At 39.2% G+C, this 20,000-nt stretch overlaps 1 protein-coding gene across 3 annotated transcripts in view; it reads left to right on the top strand.

The window, feature by feature from the left end:
• The window catches only part of LOC133655362 (disks large homolog 5-like), a 114,457-nt gene that overhangs the window by 27,685 nt on the left and 66,772 nt on the right, over nt 1–20,000 (top strand). For all 3 annotated transcript variants that reach the window (XM_062055442.1, XM_062055443.1, XM_062055441.1), the window contains exons 3-7: nt 5,470–5,638; nt 5,951–6,094; nt 11,127–11,310; nt 15,032–15,288; nt 15,354–15,666. In XM_062055442.1, the coding sequence (XP_061911426.1) occupies nt 5,470–5,638; nt 5,951–6,094; nt 11,127–11,310; nt 15,032–15,288; nt 15,354–15,666 (1,067 nt within the window). The remainder of the gene's footprint in view (nt 1–5,469; nt 5,639–5,950; nt 6,095–11,126; nt 11,311–15,031; nt 15,289–15,353; nt 15,667–20,000) is intronic.

Raw genomic sequence — 20,000 nt, 5'->3', positions numbered from 1 at the left:
AAATTCCACAGTATTCTGGACATCTGTGTTGGTGAATCTTTTGCAATTTGTTTAATGAACAATGGAGGCTGCAAAGAAGAATGTTGTAGGTGGGATCGATCGGTGTATTAACGGCTAAGTACAATACTTACAGCAACACAACAAGGACTACTTACTACGCCTAGCCAATGCTTGCCGCCAAACCCACGGATGAAGTCCTTCGTCGCGCCGTCGATCGCTGGAACGCTGTTGATGGGAAGATGAGGGCTGGCTGGCGTAGGTGGAGCGCTAATGTTTTTATCATAGTTCTGTGAGGTCCGGTTGCTAAGTTGCTAAATTAGCCTTAGCGTCGTTAGCAACAGCATTGTTAAGCCTTACCAGGCTGAGAATGTTTAACCGTGTAGTTACATATACATGGTTTAATAGTATTGTTGATCTTCTGTCTATCCTTCCAGTCAGGGGTTTATTTCTTTTGTTTCTATCTTCATTTGAGAACGATGCTATCACGTTAGCTCAGTAGCTAAGTGTGTCACCGATGTATTGTCGTGGAGATAAAAGTCACTTTAAATGTCCATTTCGCGTGCTCGACTCTCATTTTCAAGAGGATATAGTATCCCAGGTGGTTTAAAATACAAATCCGTGATCCACAATAGAAAAAGGAGAGAGTGTGGAATCCAATGAGCCAGCTTGTACCTAAGTTACGGTCAGAGCGAAAAAAGATACGTCCATCACTGCCTCTCTAGTCATTCACTGTAACGTTCCTCATCTACGAATCTTTCATCCTCGCTCAAATTAATGGGGTAATCGTCGCTTTGTCGCTCCGAATCTCTCGCTCCATTGTAAACAATGGGGAATTGTGAGGAATACTAGCTCCTGTGACGTCACGCTACTTCCGGTACAGGCAAGGCTTTTTTTTATCAGCGAGCAAAAGTTGCGAACTTTATCGTCGATTTTCTCTACTAAATCCTTTCAGCAAAAATATGGCAATATCGCGAAATGATCAAGTATGACACATAGAAGGGATCTGCTATTCCCGTTTAAATTAAAAAAAATCATTTCAGTAGGCCTTTAAAGTGCATCAATTTGCCTGAAATAAAAAAACAATACCATTTTTTGACTGACTTGAGCCATTTGATACAGCGAAATAGAATTAAATAAAGTCAATAAATAATTCATGCTGATCAGCATGATGATAACTCAGGAGCACAATACAGTACTTTAACCTACAAAACAAAAACAAATAAAACAATCTAAGGCTGAAACGACGCGTCGACGTAGTCGACGTCATCGGTTACGTAAATACGTCGACGCCGTTTTTGTGCGTCGACGCGTCGCATAATGACGTCACACTACCGTCATGGCGAAGCGCAAAGCAGACGATCAAAGAAGACTATGCGAGCGGTGCGAGCGAGGGGGGAAAAGCATGCCAAAAGTGTGGGAGTACTTCAATAAACGGCCTAATAATGTTGTTGTATGCACACTGTGTCGAGCGGGAATGGCCTATCATAGCAGCACAACGGCTATGAACGAACATTTGAAAAGAAAACCATCAACTAGTCAATCGTCCGCGCGAGCATACGTTGTCATCATTACACAAAAACATGAATGTGTCATTTGTATCTGCTAGGGGTGTAACGGTACGTGTTTTGTATTGAACCGTTTCGGTACGGGGATTTCGGTTCGGTACGGGGGTGTACCGAACGAGTTTCTAAGCTAAAGTCTTAACAAGCTGCTTTGCTCCGTCTGCCTCTGTCTCAGCACGCAGCATTGTCCCACCCACACAACCATCTGATTGGTACACACGCAGCATTGTCCCACCCACACAACCATCTGATTGGTACACACGCAGCATTGTCCCACCCACACAACCATCTGATTGGTACACACGAAGCATTATCAGCCAATCAGCAGTGCGTATTCAGAGCGCATGTAGTCAGCGCTTCAGCGTGGAGCAGATAGGTGTTTAGCAAGTGAGCATCAGGCAGCGGACTCTCCCCAAATGATGATAAACACCTCCCAGTCAACTACTACTAACATCACTATGAGCCTGTTGACCTTCTAGAAACTTAAACTGCAGCTCAGCTCGCTCGAAATCCTGGCTTGAGGTGAAGGCTAATTACCTCTCAGTTCCAGCCACATCGACCCCTTCTGAGCGCCTATTTTCAGCTGCTGGGAATATTATAAACAAGAAAAGAACCAAACATGTACACATGCTAACCTTTCTTCATTACAACTGTTAGACACTCACTGGAATGAGTAGAATTGGTTATTGTGTACTGTGTTGGACTGGATGTTTATTTTGCACATTTTAAAAGCAATATTTAATGTTTACAGTACTCCAGAATATTTAGATTGGCACTTTTTTGTATTGGATGTTTATCTTTATTTTTGCACATTTTAGCAAATAAGCAATACTTTCACTTTTGTTGAAATGTTTACACTGTTGTTACAGAATATTTCGTTTTGCACTTTTTTGTATTGGATGTTTATCTTTATTTTTGCACATTTTAAAGCAAAATAAGCAATACTTTTACTTTTGAAATGCTTATACTATTGCAGAATATTAAGATTTGCACTGGATGTTGACTTTTATATTTGCACATTAAAAAGCAAATAAGCTACTTTTAATTTTGTTAAATGTTAAAAGTTTTAAATGTTTACATTGTTACAGAATATTTAGTCATGTTGTTGTCAATGTTGACTGAGTGGCCATACTTCTTTTTTTTTGTAAATAAAAGCCATGCCTTTTGAAAAAACGGGCCTACATTTATTTTTTCATCTTCATTTTGAATAAAAAAATAATCGGCAAAAGGAAAAAATAATCTATAGATTAATCGAAAAAATAATCTATAGATTAACCGATTAATCGAAAAAATAATCTATAGATTAATCGATAGAAAAATAATCGTTAGCTGCAGCCTTAAAACAATCTGTTGTGCTTATTTTTATTTATATTAATCAAAAGGAGTAAGTCAGGATTAATGGCTACAATGAGCAGTGCACAGCTTTTCTAAGCGGGGTTTGAAGCATAATAGTGATAAAGTATTCCCCCCGGCATCGCAACGCCCAACTATTTGAGAAGAACTGGCCTAAATGGAGAGTGTAAATTGTCCATAGTTGTAAAAGTGAGTCTGCTTGGTTGTTTGTCTGTATGTGCCCTTTGATTGACTGGTGACCAGTCTAGGATGTATCCCCTCTTTCGCCCTAAACGTCCCCTGGGATTGGCTTCTGCTCACCCCTGACCCTAAAGTAGTGATTCTCAACTGGTGGGTCGTGGCTCTTTGCTTGGTTGAGATGTGAAGTTTGCCAACGAGTCACATCTTTTCTACGGCTCTTTTAAGTGAAATGATGAGAACCGATTTGCAGTTTCTCGAGCATCTCAGCAAATGATAACATCCTGCAATAATTCACTAGTTTTAAGAGTTCAACAAAAGGCTCACAAAGTTTCTGCAATACTTTTTGATTAAAATATGAAATATTGAACTTAGTGACATTTTTTTTCTTAACTTTTAACTTTTTTAACTTTTTAACTTTGTTAACTTCGATTTTTCTTAGCTGATGATTAATACATTAGGAAATACATTCTGTGTGTGGTGATGACCAATTTAGGGTGTCTCTTGTCATTAAGCCAGTCCTTCTCAAATAGTGGGGTGGGCCCCTGTGGGGGGGGCGGGTTGGTGGTGGTGGGGGGTTGTGACCTCGGGGAACATACTTTATTTTGCCGTACTACAATGTGACAAAGCGTATGTAGTGCTTGGCTTCACTTTGACTACGGTGGGAAACGAGGAAAGGTTGGTGTGTTAATGTTAATAAGGATACAATGTTGTGCAGACTAGGGCTGCAACTAACGATTAATTTGATAATCGATTAATCTGTCGATTATTACTTCGATTAATCGATCAATAATCGGATAAAAGAGACAAACTACATTTCTATCCTTTCCAGTATTTTATTGAAAAAAAACAGCATACTGGCACCATAATTATTTTGATTATTGTTTCTCAGCTGTTTGTACATGTTGCAGTTTATAAATAAAGGTTTATAAAAAAAATAAAATGCCTCTGCGCATGCGCATAGCATAGATCTAACGAATCGATGACTAAATTTATCGCCAACTATTTTTCTAATCGATTTAATCGATTAGTTGTTGCAGCCCTAGTGCAGAGGTGTACTTACAGTAATTTTATAGACAAATGATACTATATATACACTACCGTTCAAAAGTTTGGGGTCACCCAAATAATTTTGTGTTTGAGCCTTCATTTCTAAGAACAAGAATAGACTGTCGAGTTTCAGATGAAAGTTCTCTTTTTCTGGCCATTTTGAGCGTTTAATTGACCCCACAAATGTGATGCTCCAGAAACTCAATCTGCTCAAAGGAAGGTCAGTTTTGTAGCTTCTGTAACGAGCTAAACTGTTTTCAGATGTGTGGACATGATTGCACAAGGGTTTTCTAATCATCAATTAGCCTTCTGAGCCAATGAGCAAACACATTGTACCATTAGAACACTGGAGTGATAGTTGCTGGAAATGGGCCTATGTAGATATTGCACCAAAAACCAGACATTTGCAGCTAGAATAGTCATTTACCACATTAGCAATGTATAGAGTGTATTTCTTTAAAGTTAAGACAAGTTTAAAGTTATCTTCATTGAAAAGTACAGTGCTTTTCCTTCAAAAATAAGGACATTTCAATGTGACCCCAAACTTTTGAACGGTAGTGTATATAGTCGCAATAGAGCAGGGGTCTCAATCGTAAGGCCGTGGGCCGGATCAGGCCTGCTAACAGGTTTTATCCGGCCCGCGACATGAGTTTAAGTATAAAAATGAGCCAACATTTTTTAATGAAAGAAACTGCTGCTCTAAATGTGTCCACTAGATGTCGGAATAGCAATTCTTTGTATCTTTGTAGATTATGCTACATATGTTAAAAAGACAAAAAACGTATGATGTTAGTGCACCAGTTGAGGAAAAATCAGCAAACTACATAAAGAACATCCTGTAATTTGATTTTGATATTATTTTTTTATCTTGATAGATTAAAAATGAGCACCAATGAGTTGACTGAAAGTATAAATAACGACAAATAAAGATACTATTAACCGCAACATCTAAGTGTAAAAAAACAACAACATTATAATTTTTTACATTTCCAGAATGTGCTTTTTCTATTTTTAAACAAAGAAAACAATCTGAAGTTGTCTTTATTTTTAAGTTATCGTCCCGTGATTTTACCAGTCCGGCCCATTTGTGAGTACATTTTTCTCCATGTGGCCCCCCATCTAAAATGAGTTTGACACCCCTGCGGTAGAGAGTGGGAGGGGGTGACTTATTTTCTTTCTTCCTAGGGTGGGGGGGCATAACAGAGAATGCAATGCATTAAGGGGTGATGGTGGACCCTGAAGCCACACCAGTTGAGAACCACTGCCCTAATTAGAGAAGGCTGTCTGAAAGGTATGGAGGTGACTATTGTGCTGCTTACACTGGCAGGTACGCCCACTCCGGCCTCCTCGCCGCCGCTCGCCCACACCGACAGCCACCGGGCGCTCGGGAACATGGACACCGTCCTGTTGCAGCTTCGCCACGTGACCCGGGAGAGGGACGAGCTGCGCAAGCGTCTGGCGCTTTCCTCACCTGGAAGCACCTTTGACGACTGCAGGTAGGATTGCCATCTTATCCTATTATTTGTTTGTTTGTTTGTGCGCAGCGGTCTGACGTGACACCGCTCACTCGAATCAGACCATGAGGGGCTTTAAATTTTTATTGCCTGCAATGTTGACGTCTTGATGCATCGCTGTGTGTGTGTGTGTGTGTGTGTGTGTGTGTGTGTGTGTGTGTGTGTGTGTGTGTGTGTGTGTGTGTGTGTGTGTGTGTGTGTGTGTGTGTGTGTGTGTGTGTGTGTGTGTGTGTGTGTGTGTGTGTGTGTGTGTGTGTGTGTGTGTGTGTGTGTGTGTGTGTGTGTGTGATATAGGCCCAACTCGAAAGCAGCTCATGACTATGAACGCCTGAAGCTGCAGTGTATGAAGGCCATGGCCGACCTGCAGTCCCTGCAGAACCAGCACAGCACCACCCTCAAGAGGTGCGAGGAGGCGGTGAAGAAGGCCGACTTCTACTAGTGAGTGCACAGCCACTCGTGGGATGTACAGTATGTGTGTAAGGGGCGGGGGTGTTTACATTTTCTAAAAGGCGGCACTTTAGCGCTGCTCAGCCCGCGGGGGCTTTTTAAGCTACGAGTTCAGCTCCCGCGCTGACATATTCACAGATTGCATGGAACAGATTTTATTTTGGTGATGGTAGTAGGGATGAACTTGTCATAGAGGACTGCAAGCTGGCGCGTTAAGCCTCCCGGTAAGAAAAAAAATCCTCATCAACCTAATTTAATTTTTATGATAGTCGAAGAAGAAGAAAAAAAAAAGGGTGCCACAAAATTACGGGATGAATTGAACATGTCTTCTGATTTTTCGTTACTGTATCAATCAATCAATCAATGTTTATTTATATAGCCCTAAATCACAAGTGTCTCAAAGGGCTGTACAAGCCACAACGACATCCTCGGTACAGAGCCCACATACGGGCAAGGAAAAACTCACCCCAGTGGGACGTCGGTGAATGACTATGAGAAACCTTGGAGAGGACCGCATATGTGGGTAACCCCCCCCCTCTAGGGGAGACCGAAAGCAACGGATGTCGAGTGGGTCTGACATAACATTGTGAAAGTCCAGTCCACAGTGGATCCAACACATCAGCGGGAGTCCAGTCCACAGCGGGGCCAACAGGAAACCATCCCGAGCGGAGACGGGTCAGCAGCGCAGAGATGTCCCCAACCGATGCACAGGCTAGTGGTCCACCCGGGGTCCCGGCTCTGGACAGCCAGCACTTCATCCATGGCCACCGGACCTATGCAACTCCCCCTCGCAAGGGACAGGGGAGAAGAGGAGAGAAGAAAAGAAACGGCAGATCAACTGGTCTAAAAAAAAGGGGGGGTCTATTTAAAGGCTAGATTATACAAATGAGTTTTAAGATGGGACTTAAATGCTTCTACTGAGGTAGCATCTCTAACTGTTACCGGGAGGGCATTCCAGAGTACTGGAGCCCGAATAGAAAACGCTCTATAGCCCGCAGACTTTTTTTTGGCTCTGGGAATCACTAATAAGCCGGAGTTCTTTGAACGCAGATTTCTTGTCGGGACATATGGTACAATACAATCGGCGAGATAGGCTGGAGCTAAACCGTGTAATATTTTATACGTAAGTAGTAAAACCTTAAAGTCGCATCTTAAGTGCACAGGAAGCCAGTGCAAGTGAGCCAGTATAGGCGTAATATGATCAAACTTTCTTGTTTTTGTCAAAAGTCTAGCAGCCGCATTTTGTACCAACTGTAATCTTTTAATGCTAGACATAGAGTTCTACCAAGTTCCTACATGGTACCAATTGAGTTTAACTGCCTCACAATATAGTCACATGTTTACTCTCTAACAAGTACTGTATTTTCATAGCAGAACGTCCAGGTTCTGTAACAGCTTCTTCCCTCAGGCCATAAGACTCTTGAACGCATCATAATAATCCCCTCAATTCCCCCCCAAAACGGATTAACTCGCTGGACTATAAAGACAATATAACATACATATATAAATGTGGATGCATATGCGAAAAAGTGCAATATATTTATCTGTACAGTAAATCTATTTATATCTGCACCTTATTTTGTAAATGCAAACACTCTGCACCTTATTGCTCTTTTATCCTGCACTACAATGAGCTAATGCCACAAAATGTTGTTCTTATCTGTACTGTAAAGTTCAAATTTGAATGACAATAAAGGAAGTCTAAGTCTAATAAGCCGCACCAACTACATTTTAGAAGGAAAACATATTTTTCCATATATTAGGGACGGCGTGGCGAAGTTGTTAGAGTGGCCGTGCCAGCAATCGGAGGGTTGCTGGTTACTGGGGTTCAATCCCCACCTTCTACCATCCTAGTTACGTCCGTTGTGTCCTTGGGCAAGACACTTCACCCTTTGCCTCTGATGGCTGTTGGTTAGCGCCTTGCATGGCAGCTCCCGCCATCAGTGTGTGAATGTGTGTGTGAATGGGTGAATGTGGAAATACTGTCAAAGCGCTTTGAGTACCTTGAAGGTAGAAAAGCGCTATACAAGTATTACCCATTTATTTATCATTTATTTATATTAGCTGCACCGGACTATAAGCCGCCGATACATACAATTTGAAATGAGGTATTCACACAAAAAAGGATTTGTAAACGTTTATTCACATACATTAATTGTTTCCTAACGGTGCCTGTAACACGGCAGTAAAACGGCTGATAAAACAAAACAGAAGTCATCGTCATGGACCCAAAGCTGCTAGCTCGCCAATAAGCTAAACAGAATAATTAACGAAACTGGAACAATACAAACAGAATGCCATTGTAAGTTAATGATACTAACACAGACACTCGTAAACGTGTTAGCATTTTAGCTAATGCTAACAATGCTAGCTTGATTACATAACGATAGCACATACAAATGAAAACACTTCTACAGACATCACACACAGGATAAGTATGAATTGTTTTAAACTTACAAACGTTGCTTGAAGTGATGAATGAAGAATCCATAAGAGAAACACTATGGATGAATAAAAGACGGAACTGCACTTGTACTTCCGGTTTAGAGAACTAAATAGACGTTCACCCAGCAACATCTGCAGTCAGCAAACTTGTCCAAAAGATGGCGCCATAGCACAGATAATAATGCACCTTTTCAGTGTCTGTTTAAAACTATTTGTTGAATACAAAACATTATAGCCGTTAGCGGAAAAAAATCCATAAATTAATCGCACTGTTTTATAAGACGCAGGGTTCAAAGCAGAGGAAAAAAGTAGAGGCTTATAGTCCGGAATTTACAGTACAAAGCAGCCGGGATGTCGTGTCTCGCAATAGTGCTAAGGAGAAGTGAGAGCTTGAAAACCCTCTACCACCGTGTCCTCTTTGGAAGAGCCAAACCCGCAGCCATGTCCAAATGCTCTAAACACAGAAACAATCCAAAAACACACAAACTATGAAAAAAAACGTGGTACCTCAACTTAAGAGCTGTCTCTCGGCCAATTGTTATGCTCTAATTTAGAAGCATCCCGCCATAACAAATATCACAGGGAACCCTGTAAGATCAGATGAAAACATCCGGTCTTACCTGCTCGCATTAGCTTATAGCTAGAGATCATCATAACTTGTTTTCCAACAATGGGAAGTAAGAACGTTCAAGGTTCAAGGTTCAAGGTTCAATTGTTCAATTGGTTTATTGTCCCCGCGGGGAAATTTGTCTTGGGCACAGAGCATCATTGCTTTTGTTAACATACACAAAAACAAAAACACAAGCACAGACACTACCACAACCAGACAACTAACATTTAAACATGAGAACATGGAGCTTGATAGACATAGGTGGCACTTTGATGTAGGCATAAAATCTACAGTATGGAGATAAAGATAAAGTACCAGTGTGCATTGCACTAGAGCTCATGGATAAAGTGCTATGTGCTAAAAAAGTGCTAACCTATGTATTAACATTCTATTGCACATTGTTGGTCAGCTTAATGGAGGCTGGGACAAATGATAATTTAAGGCGGTTAGATTTGCATAGTGGGACCCGGAGTCTTCTCCCTGATGGCAGGGTTCCATATTCAGGGAAGAGTGGGTGTTGTGAGTTGGAAATAATTTTCTTAGCTGCACATTGTGAAGGACAGTGCTGAGAAGAAAATATGATGTATCAAAAACATTAACCAACTTGGCGAAGCAATTCGAGCATGGCACTGCTAGTCTGCACCATACTGAAGCAGAATGAGTAGATAACGCCAACCTAGAATGTTGTAATAGCATTTAAACGGCAGCCATTTATTCATGAAAAAATGGAGAAGCTGCTGATGGTGTGTTTGACGGCGAAACAGCTCCCAGGAAAAACTGTAGGAGTCCAGTCTCCAAGGTAAATTATTACCACGTTATGTCATAAAACTACTGTAGTTGTTGGTACATTATATTGTGTTGTTTTCCATACAATATTTCTTACCTAAACGTTTTTCTTTTTAAAAGACATTAAAATTATGATTTTTGGGGGTGGGGTCCAAGCTCCAGTTAAATAAATGTTCATTCATTTCAGTCGCAGATGTTAATTTGATGTTTTTTTCTGAGATAAGAGCTCCGTCACAGAACCAATTAAGCTCCTAAATTGAGGTACTACTCATGCAAATTAAAAATGTCACAATCTCATAAATGCTACAGGACCAACAACTAATGCAAAAATAATTTATCGTTTGGCTAGACAGTTTAAGTCGTTGCACTCGTTTGCTTTGCATTATTAAAGCTGTGCACCAAATGGGTTTTGCATTGTCTGCCCTTACCGTGCGGACAATGAACCGGACCGTGACCTTAAGACCGATCTACGTACGTGCTGACTTCGTACCGTTACACCCCTAAACAGAAACTATCCTGGGGTTTCCTTTCAAAGCCAACGTGAAGAATTTAGAAGTAAACGCCCGTCTGAAAAGAAGAAGGCACACCAAATTATGCTCTGTAATTACCGTCCCGACCCAGCGAGCGCAGCATCTGTGGCACAAACGGAGCATTTGTTGTCGCCGCGAGAATAAGTCGGAATCCAGTTCATTTCAGTGATTTTTTTTTGTGTGTGCTGTTTTTAACATACTGTCTCCAAAGTCAACCAACATCTGGCTGCAACGCAAACAGACAGATGAAGGATTATTGCCGGGCTTAAGCTCTATCCTTTTTGGGCCTGTTTGCACATCAGAGAAAGTCTTTATTTATCACTCACTCCTTCACACTTAACAACGCATTTCGCTTGTTACTTCAAAATCTACTTTTATTCCAGATAATACAAGCCTGACTTTTTGTCAGTGCTGTTTGTACAGTGGCGTTGCGTAAGCGCCTTAACTGCCAGCACAAAAGTAATTAGCACCGTGACAATAATAGAGAACATCTGGCCTTTTGACAGAATAAACCACATCGACTATTTTGGGCCTGCCCGATTCCTGAGAAAACAATCCCATGTTTTAACTTCTTAATGCCTCACTTTTTCCTTTTTCGAGCTGGTTTGGTAACACGGCTTCAAGTGCAATAATGTTTTTTCGAAACTTTTAGCACGCTGCACAGCCGCCTGGCCGGCGAGCACGGCCAGCTGAAAGAGGAGCTGGAGGCGGTGAGGCTGGACAACGTGCAGCTGGTGCGGGAGCACAACCACGCCAAGCAGGCCTGCGAGGAGCTGAGGAGGCTCCATGACGACGATCAAAGAGATGTGGCCGACATGAGGATGCTGCACCAACAGGTACGTGCCCAGCTAGCTGCCACTCACAGCAACCAACAGAGGGAGCAATAATTCAAGCGCAACTAGTAGGGATGATACTCGAAACCGGTTTTCCCGGTTGTTTGATAAGAAAAGAACCGAGTCCTCGGACTCGAATCCCTTTTTGAGAACCGGTACCCATTATCGAGACCACTATAGTAAAGGAAAAGAGTTGATTCTTTATTCGAATCCCGTCCCGACCAGAAATGCTCCGTGGGACATCACAAGAAATGACGTCACGTAGCTCAGTCATTAGGCGCAGATAGGGAAAGCAGGAAAACAATGGACGGGAAAAAGCGCTCCAAGGTGTAATAAAGTTCAAAACAAAAGCTATAATCCATCGAATAACTTTACTAAGAGATTTTAGCAGGGTAAAACACATGACGAACACTTTTACGACCAACCGGAAACATAGCAACCAGGCTAGCTACGCACCTCCTTTACGGCAGCTGTCGCAACGTTCTTCAAACAACCGCAGCACATACATAAATATACAACATATCTCCCTTTTTTAACTTTTGTTTTTCTTTCCTTGTAAACAAAACAAAATCACACTGTAGATGTGTTGTTTGTCTAATATATAAATAATGCAGACGAGGCGTGTTGGCTGAGTTCTTGACGTTTACTTTCACAGCGTGGCAACATGCAACACTTTTCGGGGCTACCGCGCATGCTCGTAACTCCCGTTGCATGCTGGGTAGTGTAGTTGTTATATTCTCTAGCTCATAACATTTTTCCCCCTATAAAGAAATAATGTTAACTCAATAAAGTGTATTTCTTTTTTTAGCTTTAACTTTTCATTTGTTAGCATTGTAACCACATTTGCAAAGAACTTTTCTCTTCATAGAATTTTCTTTCAACAAAGAATAAAGTGCAAAAATGTCAAAGCATCATAACAAACAGTTATGTCAAATAGCAGCAGAAGTGCACTTTTTGGAGAGCTGTATTATTTTCAGTTTTGTGCCCAAGGGACTGATTTTATTTAACACTATATTATTATTTATACACCTATAGTGATCACAGAGACAGGTTGTTTTTGTGTTACTGTATATATTTGTTTCTCTGAAAAATCCCACTTAATATACTTTGGGTAACAACAGTCAATATTTATTTTTTTTATTTTATTTTTTTAGGTGGGTAACAGTCAATATTTATTTATTTATTAGATTTTATTTTTTTTATTATATAATAAAAGTGAGCTTTTGTTAAACCAAATATTGTGTGTTTTTTTCCATATACAACAACCTATCTGGACTCGATAAGAGGATTCGATAATAGGCTCGAACTTGATAATTCCTTATCAAACATCATCCCTAGCAACTAGTTTGGTTAATGGAGTATGGATCCCAAGTGAATGCTTCATTGCTTGTTGCAGGTGTATTGTAGCTGCTGGTCAGACACATTGGCCTGTTCATTCCTTCAAATAGGATCATTCAGTAAAAGTATTTATTTTGTGCATTAGGATGTAGACAGGGTTAGTTTAGAGCAGGCCTGGGCAATTATTTTGACAAATTTAGAGAAAAAAATGTGTCTGGGGGCCGGTGTATCTATTTTTAGTAACACTAATACAAAACCTCACAATAATGTCTGATTGAATGTTAAAAACATTATGACAGACCGCGTTAAAAACGGAATTTAATTTTTTTTACTGTATGAGACACCCAGAATGTACATGAAAATAAAGAATGTGTGATTTACAATATTAACTATGAAGGATAAAACACTGAATATTGACAACATATGAACGTCACAACCCCTCTCCATCGACATATTTTACAATCAAGCAAAACGTAACAAAAATGCAACAAACACAGCAAAATATGAACTTGAAGAGTAGAAAATAAACCCAATCACAATCTGATACATCTGATATATCACTAAGCTTTAGAATTTTGTTGTAAAAATCTCCTTCCGCGTCTGTCCCTGACACCCACATTTCAGGCTGGCCATTCTGGAAACACTGTGGAAACGCTCCCCTCCCACACTGCTTGGTGCCTCGTCTGAGCTGCTGTGACTTATATGACCATAGTGACTAATTAGATGACCATAGTAACTAATTAGATGACCATAGTAACTAGTATATCACGCAAAAGCGCAGGTTCCAATCATTGAAATACTTTGTATAGTTCAAGACTTACGGTCATTTGAAAACATCACTGCACATCATAATGGCAGCGACAGTTTCCATCTTAAAGATCTAAAAAAAATAATTTGAGAATGTTTGGCGGGCCAGATTGAAAAGCTTAACGGGCCGCATGCGGCCCCCGGGCCTTAATTTGCCCAGGCGTGGGATAGAGCCACAGGCTATCCTCTTTTACCCAACGTAAGGTAATAATTGCTAGGGAAATGGTTTAATAGCGAATGTGAATTTTGAAATATTGCTTATTGTGTTTATAATATTAATATATATTTGTTCTTCTTTGAAAAAGTAATTTGCATTATTTTCTGGATTTTTAAAAAAAAGTTTAATATATTCCATGTATAATTTCTTCATTCATATTATTTTGTGTTTATGTATGTATAACTAATATTCTTTTTGTATTTATTTTGTATTAGATTTTTTACTAAGAATATAAAATGCAAAATGTCATCAAAGGTCATTGAAAGCTTTTATGAGGATTTATATTGATTTTCTCATAACGTGACTTTGTCATTGTATTATGACTCCTCTCATATTTCTACTTATTGTTATGAAATGAAAACACAATATTACAACTTTAATCTTAAAAAATATGACTGTTTCTCTGAATAGTTCATCTTTAGTCATATAAAATAGCAACTTCTTATTATATTCCAACTTAATTGTCATATATTTGACTTTTTTCTCTAAACTTTTTCAATGAAATTGACACATTATTATGTTCTAACATATTTCTCATAGATATATGAGTTTTTTCTCTTAACATTTCTATTGAATTTACATAAGAACATGTTCTTATATTATTAGCTATTAATGTTCATAGATTTGACTTTTTTCTTTTAAAATTTGTATTATATTTACGTAATAAGAACATTTTCTTATATTAGCTATTAATGTTCACAGATTTATGACTTTTTTCTCTTAACATTTCTATTATATTTACATAAAAATAAGAACATATTCTTATATCATTAGCAATTAACACTCATAGATATTACTTTTTTCTGTACACATTTCCACCTTATTTTTATAAGACTTTTTTTCTCGTAATATGTTATTTTTATATGTTTTTTACTTTCTTTGAATATTGTAACATTGAGGGACGAACAGTAGAAAATGGGTGGATGGATGTTTTAATAATATAACTTTTTTAAAATTATATTCCAAATTAGTTTTCATAGATTAATTACTTGTTTCTCTAAACATTTACACATTATTCTTATAAAATTAGATTTTTTTTCTAATATTACAACTTTTTTTTTTTTATACAATTTTGACTTTTTCTCTCTGAATATTCTCAAAATATATTTTTTTCTCAGAATGTTCTCCACTCACAGAATTATGTTTCTTTCCTCTGAACATTTCCACTCTAAACTCATAAAAGTACAACTTTTTTCTTGTAATATTTAAACATGTCTTGTAAAATTTTGTTGACTCTTTATTTTTAACTTCGGTGATGGTGTAGCCTTAATATTCATGTAATAAATCAAATGGGTCTCCATCAATCAAAAAAAAGTGTATTTAATGAGGAAAATTAATCTGAGTTTTTAAATTTATTTAAAGGTGTTGAGAGAGGGTTCCTCCGATGCTCTCAACAAGTTGTACGACTCGGCCGTGGACAAACTGGAGTCGGTAAGGAGCGACTACGACGGTCTGAGGAAGCTCTACAACGAGAAGACGGCGAGTCACAATGCTGACCTGAGCCGCCTGGACCACGTCGAGGAGGAGAACCACCGTCTCCAGAAACAGCTGGACATGCTGCTGAAGCAGAGAGACGCTGCCATCCTCTACCAGCAACAGTACTCAACGTCCATACGAAGGTGAGGCTGAAAGCATCGCCCGCACAAAAAGGCAAGTGTTTGTGAAACTTCACGCTCTTGTTCAGGTTCGACAACACCCAGCAGGAGCTCTCCAAGGCCGCCGCCCAGAACATGGAGCTGCAGTGGGACATGGAGCGTCTGCAGTCGGAGGCCACGCGGTTCAAAACCCAGCAGCTCAAAGCGACCAAGGAGTGCGAGAAGTACAAGGAGGAGCGGGACTCGGTCATCAGCGAGTATCGGCTCATCATGAGCGAGCGCGACCAGGTGATCAAGGAGGTGGAGAGGTTGCAGACTGGGCTGGAAGTGGCGGAGGCCAAGCTGAAGAACACGTCCTCCGAGAGGCGGGTGGCCAACGAGGAGCTGGAGGCTCTCAGACAGGTAACAGCTGGAAGGCTGTCTGCTGTAAGTGAAATAAGAAAAGCACTCTCATGCTGAGTAGAGCTGCTCAAATTTTAATGCAGAGTTTATTTTCCCTCTAGTGAGCATTGCATGAGGGCATTTTTCCTAAATTTCCTAGTGAATAATGGAGGAATACGAATAACAACATTTGGGCATACACAGGGAGTGCTTATCCAGATTGTTTGGCCTTGGCAGAAGTTTTAGTGTAGTTAAGTGTAAGTGTAGCAGTAATACTCTGTATTTCAAACTTAATAGTCGTAGAGTCATGCATGTCTGGAAAAACTTCTTTTTTTTTTTTGTTCACGTGTACTTTAGTTCAGTTTCATGATTAATTTTAGGACGTCTAGTGGAATGGTCGTTTTTGCCCTTTGTATTTCTAGTTGCTTTGGTTTACTACATAGTGACATTCTAGTTTTATACAGCACATACAATATGTTTGGAGTAATCATTCCGCCCGAATGCAGCTGAGATAAGCTCCTGCGACCCCCCGCGACCCCGAAAGGGACAAGCGGTAGAAAATGGATGAATGGCATTCTTTTAATAAACAACATTTAATGGTGCATGTATAGTTTGAGTACCTTGAAGGTAGAAAAGCGCTATACAAGTATAACCCATTTATCATTTATCATTTATAGTACAGTACCATAAACCAGCGGTCCCCAACCTTTTTGTACTTGCAGACCGGTCAATGCTTGAAAATTTGTCCCATGGACAAAATTATTATTATTATTATTTTTTTTGTCATGAAGAAATACAATCATGTGTGCTTACGGACTGTATCCCTGCATACTGTATTGATTTATATTGATATATAATGTATATATTGTGTTTTTTATGTTGATTTAATTAAAAAAAAATAATATATATATATATATATATATATATATATATATATATATATATATATATATATATATATATATATATATATATATATATATATATATATATATATATATATATATATATATATATACCGTAATTTCCGGACTATAAGCCGGCCCAACTAAATTTAGGGGGAAATACAGATTACTCCATATATAAGCCGCACCCGACTATAAGCCGCAGGGTTTTGATGTGTAATTACCGTAGTATATAGGGGTTCCTGCTACCACGGAGGGGATTGTCGGGACAGAGATGACTGTTTGGGAACGCAAAGCGTCCCATTTATTAACAATAAATCTTTCAATCATTCAATCAAACTTTCACATCTTTGACATGGCGAACAGCATTCGTGCAGAGTACAAATAATACAACGGTGCAAAGTAATACAAAGTGCTCGCATGTACGTTATCAAAATAACCAGCCTACCGGTATATATCAGTCTTTAATCATTGTGTCATCGTCTTCCTCCTGCGTACTAAAACCACCGAAATCCTCTTCGTCGGTGTCGGAGAAGAACAGGCCATATATAAGCCGCACCGTTGTATAAGCCGCAGGGACCAGAACAAGGGGAAAAAGTAGCGGCTTATAGTACGGAAATTACGGTATATATATATATATTTTTTTAAATTTCTTGTGCGGCCGCGGCCCGGTACCTATCGGTCCACGGACCGGTGGTTGGGGACCACTGCCATAGACCATTGAAGGATACATTGTGGCTGTCTACAACATTACAGCTCTCTTCTTTTAATTGTCTGCCATACTTCATGCCATGATAGTTATTAAAATTGTTTTGACATTTTCATAAGGTACACATACAGTGCCATAAACAATTGGAGGATCTAAGTCTATGATCCATGCATTTGTAGGATCAGTAAATTTGCACTCTATTCACTGCCATTTGTTGCTTTTATATATACACCGAGACAACTTTTATGGTACATTTACTTGTAGAGTATCATAAAAAAGCCTTGTGTGACACATTGTGGTGGTCTAAAACCATATATTTGTGGTTTCTGCTAAATTTTGCGTCTCGGGTAGTGTCCTTTTTGGTACATAGATATTATTTGTTTGGAGTAAAACATATTATAATTAAACAACTTTAATGTCACATACTGTATACATGTACAATATTATAAGCAATTGTAGGATACCTGGTGGCTGTTTACAACCATGCATTCCCTGTTTTTTGTGTTGTGCCCTACTTAGTGACATTCAAGTTATATATGTACATACAGCGCATCCTGGAAAGTATTCACAGCGCTTCCTTTTTTTCCACATTTTGTTAAGTTGGAGCCTATTCTACAGACATGACCACATAATGACGATGGGAATAAGTTCATATATAAGCTTTGGGAAGTTTCGAACATTCCTCTTTGCCCATTGCTCTTTGCGTCACCACTCATGTTCCATCAGATTGGATGGAAGTGCTGGTTTTCATCCAGAATGTCTCTGTGCATTGCTGCATTTATCACACTTTAGTCAGGGAGTTGACCAAGAACCAGATGGTCACTCTGTCAGAGCTACAGCATTCCTCTGTATGTATTATACTTGTATTCAAAAAGATTTAAAGCTGTAATTGCTGCCAAAGGTGTGTCAACAAAGGGTGTAATACTTATGTGTATATGATTTTTTAATTTCTATTTTTAATACATTTGCTAAAATTACCCAACTTTTCACATTGTCATTATGGGGTATTGTGTGTGGACTTTTGTGGCCAAAAATATATTTTTTTTTTCCATTTTGGAACAAGGTTGTAACTTAACAAAATGTGGAAAAACTGAAGCGCCGTGAATAGCTTCCGGATGCATGTTTGTATGTTTGGACTAATGAGTTTAATAGTTTACCAACTTGTATGGTCCTGTGGAACATCGATTAACAAACGTAATTTATTTTTTGTTAATCGAAAAGTTTGTATAGTGAAGCAAATTTCACCATAAGAAACCATGTAAATATGAATAATGGGTTCCAGCCTCGACAAAAGTCCCTATTTTAGTTATGTTTTTTACAATTAAGAAACAATATAAAATGCTATACAGCACAGTTTATCAAACAAACATAACGAGAAGGTGATCAATCAACTGTCTCCTAATTAACAAGCTAAAACAACAGCGGCAAGCTGAACTGTGCTGTATGCGCCGCTCTGGCAACATGCGCGCACACCCTTTGGTTCCCTAACAAACGATCAGAAATCACAAAGATCATTACTTTTAACAACCAAATTACTACTAGGGATGTCCGATAATATCGGACTGCCGATATTATCGGCCGATAAATGCTTTAAAATGTAATATCGGAAATTATTGTATCGGTTTCAAAATCATCGGTATCTGTTTCAAAAAGTAAAATTAATGACTTTTTAAAACGCCGCTGTGTACACGGACGTAGGGAGAAGTACAGAGCGCCAATAAACCTTAATGGCACTACCTTTCTGTGCCGGCCCAATCACATAATATCTACGGCTTTTCACACACACAAGTGAATGCCATGCATACTTGGTCAACAGCCATACAGGTCACACTGAGGGTAGCCGTATAAACAACTTTAACACTGTTACAAATATGCGCCACACTGTGAACCCACACCAAACAAGAATGACAAACACATTTCGGGAGAACATCCGCACCGTAACACAACATAAACACAACAGAACAAATACCCAGAACCCCTTGCAGCCCTAACTCTTCCGGGAGGCTACAATATACATGTTGTGTTACAGTGCGGATGTTCTCCCGAAATGTGTTTGTCATTCTTGTTTGGTGTGGGTCAGGGGTCGGCAACCCAAAATGTTGAAAGAGCCATATTGGACCAAAAATACAAAAACAAATCTGGCTGGAGCCGCAAAAAATTAAAAGCCATTTTACATGTGTCATGAGATATACATTTAATTAAGAGGACTTAAAGGAAACTAAATGACCTCAAATATACCTACAAATGAGGCATAATGATGCAATATGTACATATCGCTAGCCTAAATAGCATGTTAGCATTGATTAGCTTGCAGTCATGCAGTGACCAAATATGTCTGATTAGCACTCCACACAAGTCAATAACATCAACAAAACTCACCTTTGTGCACTCATGCACAACGTTAAAAGTGTGGTGGACAAAATTAGACAGAAAAAGTGGCATAAAACACGTCCTAGAAAGTCAGAGAAAGTTATACATGTAAACAAACTATACGGTGAGTTCAAGGACCGCCAAAATAAGTAGGACAAAACGGCGCTCGCCAAATACTCGAATCAGTGAAGCATGTTTAATATAAACAGTGTGATTTATAACAATTAGGGAGGTTTGTGTCATGTTTGTCCTCCTACAGAAACCATACTAAAACAAAAAAATAGATTTTTTTCCCCCTCATCTTTTTCCATTCTTCATACATTTTTGAAAAATCTCCAGAGAGCCACTAGGGCGGCGCTAAAGAGCCGCAT

Source organism: Entelurus aequoreus, linkage group LG08 (genome assembly GCF_033978785.1).
Source record: "Entelurus aequoreus isolate RoL-2023_Sb linkage group LG08, RoL_Eaeq_v1.1, whole genome shotgun sequence".
Taxonomy (NCBI): Eukaryota; Metazoa; Chordata; class Actinopteri; order Syngnathiformes; family Syngnathidae; genus Entelurus; species Entelurus aequoreus.
Note: the sequence above shows the minus strand (reverse complement) of the source record. Positions and strands in the feature narration are given on the sequence as shown.